This window comes from Astatotilapia calliptera, chromosome 6 (assembly GCF_964374335.1).
Source record: "Astatotilapia calliptera chromosome 6, fAstCal68.1, whole genome shotgun sequence".
In the NCBI taxonomy this organism is placed as follows: Eukaryota; Metazoa; Chordata; class Actinopteri; order Cichliformes; family Cichlidae; genus Astatotilapia; species Astatotilapia calliptera.
The window spans coordinates 18590238-18604443 of NC_137427.1; the positions used below are offsets into that span (position 1 = coordinate 18590238).

Below are 14206 nucleotides of genomic sequence, written 5' to 3' on the forward strand. Positions count from 1 at the left end.
AAGCTATCACACGATGTCCCAGGGACAACATCTACGCGATGTCGTCCCAGGGACAACATCTAAGGTGATTGGTCACTTGCAATGTTGAACCTGGAACAACATTAATTATGATGATGTGGGAACAACGCTGACACGAGGAAATCAGATCGTCCGTAATGGACTAATCACTTGATTCAGGTGTGTTGACCCAGGACACCGGCCCTTGAGGCCTGGAATTAGCGCCTGTTCTACACGAACTCAATGATTGAAGTCAAAGAGGGTCCACTGTGATTTTTATTTTGTCATGTACTTTTTCAATGGTTGATCCTCACATTAAAGTTTCCTTTTTTTAAATAAAGTTTGTGTGCATAGGGTACACATCAACTTCAAAATTCTCAGCTTAAGACATTTTTTTTCTCCTTATAGCTTCTTTATGAGCAGAGAAAAACCAACCCACCTGACCTCCGTCTTTTATGATGCAGTCCGTCAGAAGAAAGATGTCTAAAGGCCCAAGTCTGGATTCAGGTGATGGATGAACTGAGGGACTACTCCAAAGTTCATCGTTACATAAATAAGCATTATTTTTAGACTGAATCACGCAAAGTTTTTTATATAAAAAAAAGTCCAGGAATAAAAATATAGAAAAGTGTGTATGAAGTCCTCTTTAATTAATCTGAAAAGAACCATACATATTTTCTACTTCATAAATTTGTGAGCTAAAGATGCATAATGGGGAGACTATAAAATTAAAAATGACAAACATTATTAGGCTCTGGAGAAATGAAAACAGTAGACAAGTATTTATTCCAAGAAAGTCACAAAAAGACATCTTATCAAAAAGTGTTTAATTGAACTTAACTGACAGCTTTCTAAGGAAGTCTTCATTGGGGACAAGAACAAATGGACAACATACAAACAACAGAAGAAGAGCAAATTCTGCTGATCATAGCGACTATACAGTGAAATCTTTGAGCCTGATTTACAGCAGTGCTCTGAAAGAAGGGGCAGAGAGAAAAATGAGGTGGTTAAAGACCAAATGATGTTTTGCCTGATCAGATGGAAAAGATGGGTTAGGAGAATGACCATTCCTCCTTCACCTCCTCCTTTGCTCCATTTATTCTGAAGTGATGGTGAGGGTGAATGACAGCAGGGTGGAGGAGAATGGAGACTGATGGAGAGGAGAGTGACAGGTCCATCTGTCACTCAGCCACTTTCTGGTTTTCATGGTCTCTCGTTCATTTTCTCCCTTTCTGGTCAGCATGGAGACAAATGAAGGGATGAAAGATGGGAAGTGGTCATCGCTACTCCATGGCTTCCTGATTCTCTTGGTCTGCGCTGATCTCCTCGCTGGCCTCTTTGCCCTCCTTGCTCCTCTTGCTCTTCTTGTGTTTGTGCCGTCTGTGGCTGTCCCCCTCCTCACTGTCGTGCCTCCTCCTGCTACTGCTGCTAATGAAAGGTGAAGAGAACAGGAGAGAGAAAAAATGATCGGAAGAGAAGGGCAGGTGTAAGGAGATGGGAAGGAAGAGGAGGTGAAAAAGAGACACGGACAAAAAAAGGTTGAGATCAATACAGATGAAAGGTGAGAAGAAGAGAAATAGAGAAGAGAGGGCAAAGACAACGGAGAATGAAGAGAGGAACCGTGGGTTAGACAGGGCGGAGAGGTGGAAAGAAAATAAAGTATTAAAAACCTTCATATTTTCAGGGTTTGTCAGTTGAGCAATTTTGTTCCTCTGATATTTCGATCCTCATATCACACATATGACATTTTTAATGACGTCAGCAAATTGTCTGAAAATTCTTGGGGGGGATTGTTGTTGCTGTAAACTGTGACTTCAGTTTACAGCTGACTTTTTAATTGTTTAAAAACACTGAATCTCAACGTTTTAGAAGGACAGATCTCGATAAAACTAACACTTCGTGAGCTGCTACTGCTTTTAGTTTAAACTCTACTTTCATATGGAACAACTGAAAATTCGTAAAAGCTAAAATATTTCTGTTTAACTCACATGTTTACATTTCATTTCACAGCATAAGCTTAGCTCTAGAACACCAACGCTACGTGATTAAAAGTCCAATCATCTTGGAACCCTGTGTGTGTTGTCTACGCAATAACAGCCAATATTTTAGGGCTTCTGGTTTAGTTCAAGTTCAAGTTCAAGGTTCTTTATTTGTCACATGCATAGTTATACAAGTATAACACACAGTGAAATGTAGCCTGACACGCTCCTCGACATGTGCAAAAATTGGGGGGGGGGGGGGGGTGTAGAGGAAGAACATTATATATATATATACAGACATATAGTGTATATACACTGGGTGAATGTGCAGTAGTAGCAGCAAGCAGGTGAATTCTGTACATTAATATGAATAGACATCTGACTTGTTGGTGTGTATCAGGACTAATACTTCCTGTTCCTCCCAGTGATCAGTGTTTAAGGATACAGATATTATTCATTAGTTCTAAAAATAAAAAATTGCAATAGAGTTTATTTAATGCAATCCCTTTTTTGCCTGCTCATATATGATTGCCCTGAACAGGAAACCACAGAACCTCCAGAATCAAAATTTGTTGTCTGCAGAAATGCATGAATATTTACATAAAGTATCCATTTATAGTATTCACAGGAGTTAAACTAAGCCCAATAAATAAAACAGAGAGCAACTTTCATCAGCGTTAACTATGTGACAGGCTTTCACTTTTAAAAGACCAGAAAACTAACCAAATAAATAAAATGTTCCAGTTTGGCAAATAAACTAGTTACACAACAGGGGTGAAAGAAAAACTCTGTGTTCATTTACCTGCGTGAGGATTTGTGGCGCCCCTCTTCTTTCTCTCTGTGCCGCCTCTCTCTGTGTCTTTCCTCTTTCTCCCGGCTTGCACGGTCACGGTGGCGTTCTGCGTAACCACGCTCTTGATAATCACGGTACCGATACCGCTCCTCGTCGCTGTAGAAGACGAAAAGGAAAGAAGAATTTACTTCATTTACATATAAAACAACTCAGTCTCTGTTTAAAGCAGCGTCTTAACATCGATTCATCACTTTTCTTTTATTACTCTTAATTTGCTCGCGGTAACATTTGTGATGAGTTTGACGACCGCGTGACGACTATATGTATGATCACTGATACACCAATACCCACGAACAGCTGAAAAGAAACTGCTCAAATTATTTGTTTATCCCTTTCTGTGGCTTTACAGATGCCATTCAAATCCCCCAGCAGCCCATTCACTACTCTGTTTTTGTCCCGCTGGTGTACCTGGTGTAGCTCATAGCTGAAGGGCTGTGCTCCCTCTCTCGTTCCCGCTCATGTGTCCTCTCTCTGGGTCTTTCTCTGTCCTTGTCTCTTTTGTCATCTCGGCGGGAATAATAGTCCCAAGGTTTGGAGTTATCTATCATCGGAGGCCAAGGAGGAGGCACACCTCCAACCATGGGGGGAGGGTAAGCACCTGAAAACAAATAAGAGGGAAAGCTGGAGTTCATTTAAATAAAAATATGTAACGACAAATGGTGATGGTGCAAATGTATGCATCAACATGCATTTTCGTAACGTTTGCCACATCTGTCACTGACAGCACCAGATTACATTGGTCTGTACCTTGAGGAAACGGATACGGAGGAACAGAGCGTCCATCATAACCTCCTGGATGGCTGCTTCGAGAAAACACACAGAAACGAAACATTACTTCAGTGTGTATGTGTGTGCGCGTGTTGTCCTTTTCACTGACGCAACGATTACTGTTCATATAGTCATATAGCATCCAATGGCATTGTTATGTTTCATTATATAGTCATCATACCTTTTCTCAAGTTTTAGAACTGAATGAAAACACATTAAAAAACATGAGGCTGTGTTTCCTTAGACATTAACCCAAGGTTGCACAGCTTGAATAACTATGTGTGTGTGTTTAAACTTTGCACCAAAAAAAGAAAAAAAAGAAAGAAAAAGGCCAAAACAAACCTTTTATATAATACCTATACAGTGTCACTGAATTGCAGGTCAGTGCCCCAGTGCACGTTTGGGGTAGTACAAAGAAGTAAATGGACTTAAAGTGTGTGCACAGGTGTAAAATGCAGCTGAAAACACTTGTGAATACATGTCTATATTTATGTTATGTCAAGTTGTTTTCAAGCTATACATTATGTTGCAGCACTAGCTTTAAAAACATCCATATTTAAAGTGCTAGAGTTGGACTGCAACTGTGTGTATGTGTGTACAGACGCATTACCTGTCCATAGTGGGGATGATAGAAGGAGGAGGCCCACTAGTTGGTGGAGGAAAACTAGGAGGAGGGACAGTAATGGGCAACCCTACAAAGAAATAGAAGGAGTGAAGAGAGTAAACATGCTGAAAATATTGCATAACAATAATAATGATAATAATGATAATAATGATAAACAGTAAACTGAACTTACTGGGTGGGGGGATGAGTGGAGGTGCAGTACTGACGTTTGGTGGCGGAGGGAGAAATGGCGGTGGGGGAATGTTTGGAGGAAGTGGTCCGGGAGGGAAGAATGTGGGAATCTTAGCAGGAGCAGGTTCAGCCTCTGATGTCGAGTGCTCAGAGATCACCTGCACAACAACAGAGAGGTGAGGAGGAACACAGAGAGAGCAAACATCACACAGTTTTAATGTCTGTCGACATACTAAAAACAGCTGACTGATGCTATCAGAAGTTGAGTTTGCCATACTGTGTAACCACAAAGCCTTCTAAAATCCTGAGGCGTAACCCAGTGTACACCTCACTAGAAACATGTCAGGTGGACAAAGTGCCGAACTACTGTCAGTACTGTTGATTCCTCCCCTTTGCATTTCCAGTTACTTTTTCCCTGCTGTTTTTGAGTTCATCAGTGAGAGAATAACAATCACTGCTCAGTATAAGGAATACGATTCATAGAAGGACTCACAAATGTCAGCAAATTCCTAGAGGGAGACTGCTGAAACCATCCTAATGGATGTGAGGGAACATACAAAGAAGAAAAAATGTTTGCCTCTAAAAATGAAAAACAAAACCCACAACAAAGAGTGGGAATCCATGAAGGAAAAAAAGTCCAAGCATTTTATTTGTTTCTATCGGCTGGGTGTGCATATAAAACACTGGGGCGCGACCACAAGATAATTAACACACCAGCACGAGCATAAATGCCAACAACAATGCTGGCCACTTATGTAGGTTACATCATAAGCTACAAAAAGACTCCCCACAGAAATCTAAATCAGGCCTTATGTTCACTGTGAAAGACGCATAAACAAACTATAACTGGAGGTTTTTCTTGCGAGTTTCTGTTTTTGCTTGTACCTGAATATTGTTGCCCTCTAGATTATGTCGGCGACGACCCTCAACTCTGCTGATAGTTGCCAACTGTCCACCAATCACATCGATTGTGCCGCTCGATTTCCTAAAAAAAAAAAAAAAAAAAAAAGGACAATTTTTTAAAAATTTACATTATGGTACCGAGCAGGATCCAAAGAAAATGGGCTCCAGCTACTTTCAAATGTACTACAGTCAAAAATAATGAGCAAATAAATTACAAGCCAAATTCACCAAAAAGTGTCAGTTTCTGTCTGGTAATTTAGTAAACCAGGGGTACGTATGGTTATTTATGCTGTTTTACCAGCATACATAACGACAGTACTCATTAACTATGGCAAAAACAACAACACTGAGATAAAGGCTACTTACCATGAATACTCACACTTTCTTCTTAAATTTAGAGATAAACACTATTAATTTAATTTTTACGTTAAATTATAAGTAAATTTGAATTTGCCAAGAAGTGATGTAGGACTTTTAGAGCATTACAACACAACAAAATTTGGCACAATTATTGTTTTATTTCGATTATCTTGTTTTGATAAATCAGCAGAAGCCATCACTCTAACTGAAATTAAAATTCAATTAGCTGCAGAGCCACCATGACACCATCATATCTGCAACAATCAGCCAAAGTTTAGATCTAAAACAATTTGTAACTTTCTTTTTACGCTTGGTTAAATCAGCCTTTTGGGTCTCAGATAAAAACTATAACACCATTAAAGAACACACTTAAGAAAATAGCGGTTTAAAAAGAGAAGCCATCTTTAAATGGATTTTCCACCTATTTGTGTTGAAAGTATTTGTCATTTTTATTAGCTTTAACCTCCTAAGACCCGAACTCTTCCATGCATGCATTTTCAATTTCTCTTTGCTATTTGGGCTGATTGGGACCCGATGAATGTAAAACAAAGAATTACCTGATTTCTGTTTATGACAAAAATGAGATCCACAAATGAGGACACTTGTTTTAAATTTTGATAGAACAGTGGCAAGATAATGTCCCCGTAAGTGGATATCAGGCCCTTGTAGAGCACAATTTAGTATTTTTGTCTAGACAACCCAAAATGTGATGTCCACATACACCAGGTCCTAGGAGGTTTAGTTTAATTTTATATTTTAAAGTTAGTTTCTGATACTGTTACAATACAACTAAAATAAATATCATTATTAATGAAACTAATAACTTTTTTAATATGATATGAGAACCTCACATAGTTAACTGGCCTGCTGTTAGCATTTCTTCTCTTTTGCTTAAGCTGTAAAGCTGCAAAGACACATGCAAGTCAACTACACAAACAGAAAGAAACAAGAATGAAAATCAAGCTGTCTTTGAGGCTTCAAAAGCACCCAGAGAAGCCCATTCCTTAAACATCTATGCATTTCCCATCAGGCCCCCTTAACCTCAGAGGGACAAGGCCATGCCCACTTACGTATAATAAGACATGTCCTGAGGAGGCGGGCCAGTCCACTGAGGGGGAGAGATCCTACCATTTTGAGACAAAGGACAGGGGTAATGAGAGTAACACACATAATAAAAACCATGGGAAGGCGCCTCATTTTAACCACAGGCACACTGGTGATTATTCTGGAAGTGGCCCAGTGTGTTTGTGTCTCCTTATGACCCAAGATGGTGCCTGCGAATGTTGGATTTAAAAACTGTTAACACAATAAACTGATGAAATTTTAACTTTCTTGTACCAAAACCATCAACAATTTACTCCTCGTCCTTCCGTTAAAGATGGCCAGTTAACTGTATGTGGTTGTTTTAAGCATCTTCATCCAACCCTCCCTAGCCCCATAACTGGATTATGTATTTCACTGTGCGCTTAACCTCTACTGAAAAACTGTAAGTGTGTTTCTCTACCAAATATTAAACATGTGAATGTAGAGGCAGGAGTCTTACCTGGTGACCTGACTGACAGCAGACTTATACAAGCTGACAGGAGATGTGAAGTCTGGCTTTGAGGTGTGAACTGGCAAACTGGGTATGTCTTTTTCATTACCAGTTCTGCCCTGCTGAACCTGGAAAAGAGCCACACAAAAAAATTCATGCATCTTCTGAAGGAGAACAAGGGTGCTGATTTTAAAGTAGATACGGTCAAGCAATGGTCATGCAGCAGTACACGAAATTCTAAATTTGTCATCGTGGTTTTGAAGTCACTGTGTAGCTGCATGTTTTTGGAAACACATTGGCTATATTTTTTACAATTAAAATTCAGATGCTGGTAGATTTCCAGGAAAATACCTAGATACAAAAATAACATGACATAAATGTCTTTATTCTTTCCCCTGTAGGTCAACTGACATCAAAGCATGTCACTGACTCTGGTTGCTACCACATTGCTAATCGCTTCCTGTGTGAACACCCTGTAGAACCTGCCTCCTAAAAATGCAAGCCTTTACTCATTTAGCCACATTACCACATGCTCTGTGTTGGTGGTTAACTGAAGACAAAAGCTAAAACATGTAGTGAGGTCAGACAGCTTTCCCCTTTAAGTTACGTAGCCCTGTGACCTGTATGGAACAGCTATGAAACATTTAGCTGTTAGATCTGCTAACGTTTAGGCATTTACACGTTGTATAAAGTCAAATAAAATGCTCAAAAAGAAACTGAGGGTTGGTGGAAGCAGGAGCTGAAGTACAAAAACAAACAAAGACAGAGCCAGCAGTGGTGCAGTGATATCTTACAGTGATCTTGCTTGTCACTGAGCCAACTGTAGAGACCTCCAGGCCCATACGCAGCCTCTTCTGTTTTTCACAGTAAGCCTTCCATGTGTCTTCATTGAAGCCATAGTTGAAGTAGTCTGACAGATCGGCGCCTACAAAAACATGCACATTTTATGAAATTCTGTAAAAAAATCAGATGTGCTCTGATTTTCTTTTTCTTTTCTTTTTTTTTTTTTTACTGAGGAGCAAATATGGATTTACAGATTTAGCTAAGACTGGATCCACGATGTCAACCTTGCAATTTTCAAAAAGGAAGGAATAGCAACCAGTTTAAAAAATTAATACCATATTTCTGTTGACTAACAATTATGGACTATGGAATGGAATTAGAGACACATGGTCATATTTGTGTACTAAACAGCAAACATCGTGCAACTTGCACACTGTAGTGTCTAAAATATTAAGAAAATCTCTACTACATTCTTGATGCAAAAGATAAAAGGAGCAGTGACTTCTGCTTGTCACAGACCGTGACATTAAGCAGATACAAAATGTAGACAATGGTCTGCAGAGCTGTGCATAGGACTAATGCACAACCACGCTAGTCATTTTAGGCTCTGATTAGAGGGTGTTAATGACCACAAAGCAAGAGTGCCTCCACCATGTAGCGTTTTGTTAAGGCTGGCAATACTTGGAAGACCAACCATGAGTCGTACAGCTACAGAAAGTGGAAAGATGATGGCTCCATAGACAAACACCACAGCAGGCTACTGTTTACAATCTTTTCATAGATTCACCTACAGAAATCTTGCAAGTTTTAATTCTTCTACCTAGATCTCGTAGACTCAATGTTTTCTTTCGGTCAGTTTAGCTGGAGCTGTTCTACTATAGAAGATTTTTTTGGGAAGGGGGAACACTAGAGTAAAAAAAATAAATAAATAAATTGTGTGTTTGATTTCTAACACAATAAAAAGCATTTAAAAAGAGAGAGATCGGTAGTAAAAATGAAATCTGTAAGACATTTATTTTTTCTCCATATGATATAAAATGCTTATTTACTCACCTTTGGAGGCAGCCTCTGGCTTTTAAATATTTTGTCTATAAAAGCAAAGACACAGACACAAGCACACACGCACCTGGTTTCCTCCATGGTTTCTCTTCAAAAGACTCCATGTCCACCTCTAGCACTGGAACACCGTTAATGTTTCCAGGTGCATCGAGATCCACTCCCTTCAGCTTTGCGGAAACTGAAAATAAACAATACAACAAGTTACAAGATGACATTACAGTAATGAAACAGGCAAACTGTCTTTATTGTATGTTTTTATTCAGGGAAAAAGAGATTAAGCCAGTAGAGAACGACACCTTGTCCATAAGGTCTGGAGCCTGTTGATTTGATGTTGAGGTTGACAGGTGGGGCTCCATAAGTTCTGGGAGGAAAGCAACAGTATTAAGACTCTGAATGAAACATCCCAACATAAACTTCAAATTACAATTACCATATTCACATTACCCTTTCAGTTTTTCAGCAAATTCATTTATTTAGCTGTTGATAGCTCACTTGAACTTATGTGTTCACTGAAGCATCCTGTTTTATAAGTGGATCAAAAAGTCCATTAACTCCGTCATGTCAAAGCATTAAGAAGCTTGTAGTACAAACAGCTAGTGTTGACTCACTCATTAGGATCCCATATCAAGTCATTATGACATTTGAGATTCTTCCTGGCAGATCCTCTCAGGAGGAGCTTACAGATCTCTTCACAAATGTTCAATTGGGATCTCTGTTTATTTCAGAGACTCAAGGACAGTCAGAATTTTCCTGAAGCGACTCCACGTTCGTAGTTTCCTTACATTTACTGTGGCACTGATAGTCTAAAGTTGCTGCATTGTGAGGTTTGCTTCGAGGTTCTTTTTGAAATATTTATTTGTTAAATTCTAAATAGTTTTCCTGCTCCTGAGAAGCACCCCACAGAGCACGATGCTGACACCACCACGCTACATCACAAGGAAGGTACAAGCAAGGTGATGAGCCATCTCCGAATCAGAAACCTCACCCAGCAGCTTTTATATAAACCAGCCACAAACTGTAAAAATATGTACAACAACACAATTTGCCTCAAACGTACGTGTACTGTGGCGCTCCGGTTTTTATGTCTCCAATCGTGACACGGACATCATCGTCGTCATCATCGCTGTCGCTGTCGCTCTCCACATCCTCGCCTGCAGCCTCACCTGTGGCCTGAAAATCCAGAAGTAAAAACAACACAAGAAACATTCATTGAGTTGGAAATAAGTTTGTAATAAAAACAAACAAAAATTATTGAAACTGTGCATGTAAGCTACACACCTCAGAGGCAACTCCATTTCCTGTAGCGTGCGCAGCAGCATCATCTGTTGAAGCATCAGCAGGGGCACTGAAAAAAAAACATTAGACACAACAGACCAAATATAAAATTTATTCTCAGTCCAAAGTTTCTGGGTCCAAAATCTCACAAAGTTTTTCACCTGGGTGGAGATCTGGTGACTGTGAAGGCCACAACACCTGATTTACATCATTTTCATACTCTTTAAACTATTCAGTCATCAGAGTACTGACATCCTAACAGAGGCCATTCTAATAAGGAAGAAATTTTTAATCAAAGGATAACTTATTATCACTATACTATACACTATATTTACTTGCAGTGACCCTTATCTTAAAGAAAACAAGTATTAGAAAAACAAAACATGCCACCAAAATGTCACTTAAAACAAAGCTGCCACAGCATGACCTCACTGTAGAGTTCAAGGTGTTACATTTTGTCCTATTATCTATCTGTATTTAAAAAAGAAAAGAAAAATAGGAGAAAATTGTTTCAAAAGACTATTCGTTTGTTTTTAAGTCTCCCTTAGTAGCTTTTAATTAAACTAGATATGTACACATACTCATGTGATCTGCTGCCTTTTTTGTTTTGGTTTTTTTTAATATGTTTAACCACTTTTGTTATTCAAATTTAAGCACATAATGTAACTGTAAGATGTCTGTATGTTAGGTGGAGCCCAAGTGATGATATAGCAGTAAGCCAAAATTATTTTTGGCCTGTCACAGATATGTTCGATAAATCTGTCTAAGGCTGGGTATAATTTAATAATGGTGTCATTATAAAGCATTCACTATGAGCCAGAGGTACCTTTACTAAACAAGATTAGATTAAATTACACTAATTTTATTCTTTGTGCTGCTGCTGTAACAGAGTTTCCCCCTGTAGGATCAATGAATCTATGACAGCAGCAATAGTGCCATCAGCATCTGCAGCACATGTAGCAGAGTATAAATGAAGAGATGATGTGTAGCTTTAACGACTGACAAACAACATCCTCATAATTTTCTCTTTTCAATAATATTCTAACATACTAGATGTAAAGCAATCTAATCAGCCAATCACATAGCAGTAAATGCATCTAGCATGTGATTTTAGTTTGGGAGCATGACATGGCTGATTTCAGAAATCCACTGGGATTTTCCCATACAACCATTTCTAGGGTTTACAGAGAATGGACTTGGGAAAATAAAGAAAGAAAAACTATCCAGTTCTCTCAATGCCAAAGGTCAAAGGTAAATGGTCAGGTTGATTCAAGCTGAGGACAGCAGCAGTAGATCATATAACCAAATAACCAACCAAAGAATTGGTTTCTGCTGCAACATTCAGATGGTAGGCACGAATATCATGACAGCATTGACAAATCCTGCCTTGTAGCTGCCACTTAGCATTGTTAGTGATGTAATGGAGTGGGAGATATTTTTAGTTTGGCTCCCATAACACCAACTGAGCATTATTTAAACACCATATCCTACCTGAGGTTCTCAGGTAGGATACAGCCTACCTATATCTCATCAGATTCTCATGGATGTACAGCGATTCATCAGTAACAACTGTGTGATGTCATGAAGTCAACATGGACCAAAATCTCAGATGAAATCATCCATCACTTTGCTGAATCTACGCCACAAAGAATTAAAGCAGTTCTGACAGCAAAAGGCGGTCCAACCCAGTTACTTGCAAGGTGCAGCTAATAAAGTGACCTCTGAGTGTCTATTAATAGTGCCTTTTGTCCCTCCCCAGGGATACAGCATCAGCTGAAATCCACCTCAATAAATCTAAAAATTATTAAAAATTTAAATACTCCTAGAGTTCGTGAGAAGTGATAGCTGTACTGAACTATATTACCTTTGCTAGTTACTTTGCCAACGCTCGTTGACCCTGAAATGTGTTACACACAGAGGGTTTTTGTTTTAAATCCAGGCTAAGATTGAATTATAGTTACCTGACAGCAGCGTTCAGCTTGGCTTCCTCATCCTCGTCTTTGCTCTCCGACTCATCTGGAATAGAAATTAAAAGCAACTGAGTTCATTTATCGTTATCTAATATATATTTAACTAAAGTTTTGTTTTAAAACTAACAAGGTGAGCTGCAGAAGATACATACGCCACTTCATAGTCCAGTTAAAAGTTATAACAAGCCAGAGTAACACTCAAATGATTTGACTCGAGCGGTGCAGCCACAACAGGCCGACCAAAAACCGGCTGCTAGCTTAGCTTCCAGGCTAACGCTCGTGATTAACGAGATAGCGCACAGTGATATCTGTTGGTTAGCAGTTAATTAGGAACATAGCGAGAGAGATCGTGTTCCACGTCTCTGTCGGTTCGAAGGAACCGTTTCTGCGGACGTCAGGTGGTTGTTTTTACCTCCATACAGCCATTCCTCCTCCTCGTCTCCGGCGCTGGCATCAGTGGTGGCTGTTTTGTCCGCTTCCTCCGCAGACATGTTCAACTTACACGGAGAGCTAAACCAGCAGCGGCTTCAACAGCTACAAGCTTCAATAAAGCTCACAGGTCCAAAAATAACAGTACAACTTCTCCCTTTATCGGGGAAACGTGGTTATGTACATAAATTATGTCTTCATAGGTTCATTTCCAACCTTTGCGAGTCGGAGTGAACCCGGAAGAGATTGGTGGCACCCCGCTAATGTCAAGAGTGATAGGAGAAAACACAGCGCCCCCAGCGGGCAGAATAAAGGCTCCTTTTTTTATGTCGCTTTTTTTTTTAATACGTGAACAGTGAAAGAAAATCTAAAATTCAGTAACAGGAATGATGGCGGTTTAACTTTCAGGAGAATTAAATAAAACGTTATTTTGTGCTGTGACAATTAGTTCGATTATTTTTCAAAGTAACCACCAAATGTATGACCAAAAGTGCTTCTTCAATCTCTTTTCCAGCTCTGCTTTTCTTTTAGGAGAAAGTGAAACTTTGCTATGATAAACTTTATTACTCAGTACAACCTGAAGGGCATTTAAAGCTCTTCTGCAGATGTTGGCTGCCTTTTTATTCTGTTCTCCGAGGTTTGGGTTCTGGGGAGGCCAATCCATGACTGATCATGATCCTTCTGTGTTTTTGAATCCAGGTATACTGTTACTGCGTTGGCACTGTACTTGGGAGCATCGTTATTATGAGAAATGAAGCCGATGCCAGTCAGACAGACAGAGCCTCCATCATGTTTTATAGTTGGCCCTAGAGACTCACTGCTGTACGCTCTCTCCTGACCTCCTCTGTACATAGTGAGAATTCCAATCAAAATTTTCAAATTTGGATTCATCACTCCAAAAGATCTGTTGCCACTAATTTTCAGTCCAGTTCTCATGTAATCTGGCATACCCCAGCCTTTTGTCCCTGTTTCTCTTCCCTTCCTTCACTAAGAAAGGCTTCTTGCTATCCGCCCTTCCACTGAGAACATTTCTGAAGAGGCCAGATGCAACTCTTAGCTCCTGGGTCTGTTCTTTGTGAGATTTTCTTCTAGTTCTTAAGGACATGGCGTTCGGATACTGTTCATCTGCTGTAGAGAGTTTTTTAGGCCTGCCACTTATTCCACTTATTATTTTTTTACTGTTTTATTCCAGTTTCCTCAAATGGTTTTAATGGATACCCTGCACATATCCTGAGTTATGTCAAGTTTTTCGCTCCGCAGTCTAGACTCTCATGGTGGTGAAGATAAGATGGAGGCTTGGATGAGTGGTTTGCATGAGGCGGAATTGGGGAGGAGGTGGGTTGCATGAAGGAGTCTGCAAGGAAGAATGAAAGATGCCCAGTGCGATGTAAAGTACATAGAGTGGAGGCTGATTGGTAGAAAGATGACTGGACTAAAGCAATGATGTCAGCATTGAGTTTTACAGCGTGGGAAAATGGAAGTGATGTAAAGAATAGACTG

The 14206-nt window shown here is 39.6% G+C and overlaps 1 protein-coding gene across 8 annotated transcripts; it reads right to left on the minus strand.

Annotated features, from left to right (window-relative positions):
- Window positions 1-807: 807 nt before the first annotated feature.
- Window positions 808-12969, minus strand: fip1l1b (FIP1 like 1b (S. cerevisiae)). 8 transcript variants are annotated; one of them, XM_026170755.2, is made up of 16 exons: window positions 12690-12969; window positions 12269-12323; window positions 10311-10377; window positions 10090-10202; window positions 9329-9393; window positions 9100-9210; window positions 7985-8115; window positions 7200-7318; window positions 6727-6780; window positions 5279-5378; window positions 4395-4551; window positions 4208-4289; window positions 3577-3629; window positions 3238-3427; window positions 2779-2925; window positions 808-1425 (listed from the first exon to the last, which is right to left on the minus strand). In XM_026170755.2, the coding sequence occupies exons 1-16, from the start codon at window positions 12766-12768 to the stop codon at window positions 1281-1283; spliced, it is 1668 nt and encodes a 555-aa protein (XP_026026540.1). In that variant the 5' UTR covers window positions 12769-12969; the 3' UTR covers window positions 808-1280. The 8 variants fall into 8 exon arrangements, with proteins under 8 accessions (XP_026026540.1, XP_080159004.1, XP_026026542.1 ...); XM_080302878.1 differs by having other exon boundaries at window positions 808-1422; window positions 12690-12968; XM_026170757.2 differs by having other exon boundaries at window positions 808-1422; window positions 3577-3632; window positions 12690-12968.
- Between the last annotated feature and the right edge of the window lie 1237 nt (window positions 12970-14206).

Coding starts and splice junctions, on each gene's coding strand:
- fip1l1b (XM_026170754.2), bottom strand. CDS start 12,768: ATGTCTGCGGAGGAAGCGGACAAAACAGCCACCACTGATGCCAGCGCC. Junction 4,290..4,394: donor TCCACTCATCCCCCCACCCA/GTAAGTTCAGTT, acceptor ATTTCTTTGTAG/GGTTGCCCATTACTGTCCCT. Junction 3,633..4,207: donor ATCATCCCCACTATGGACAG/GTAATGCGTCTG, acceptor GTTTTCTCGAAG/CAGCCATCCAGGAGGTTATG.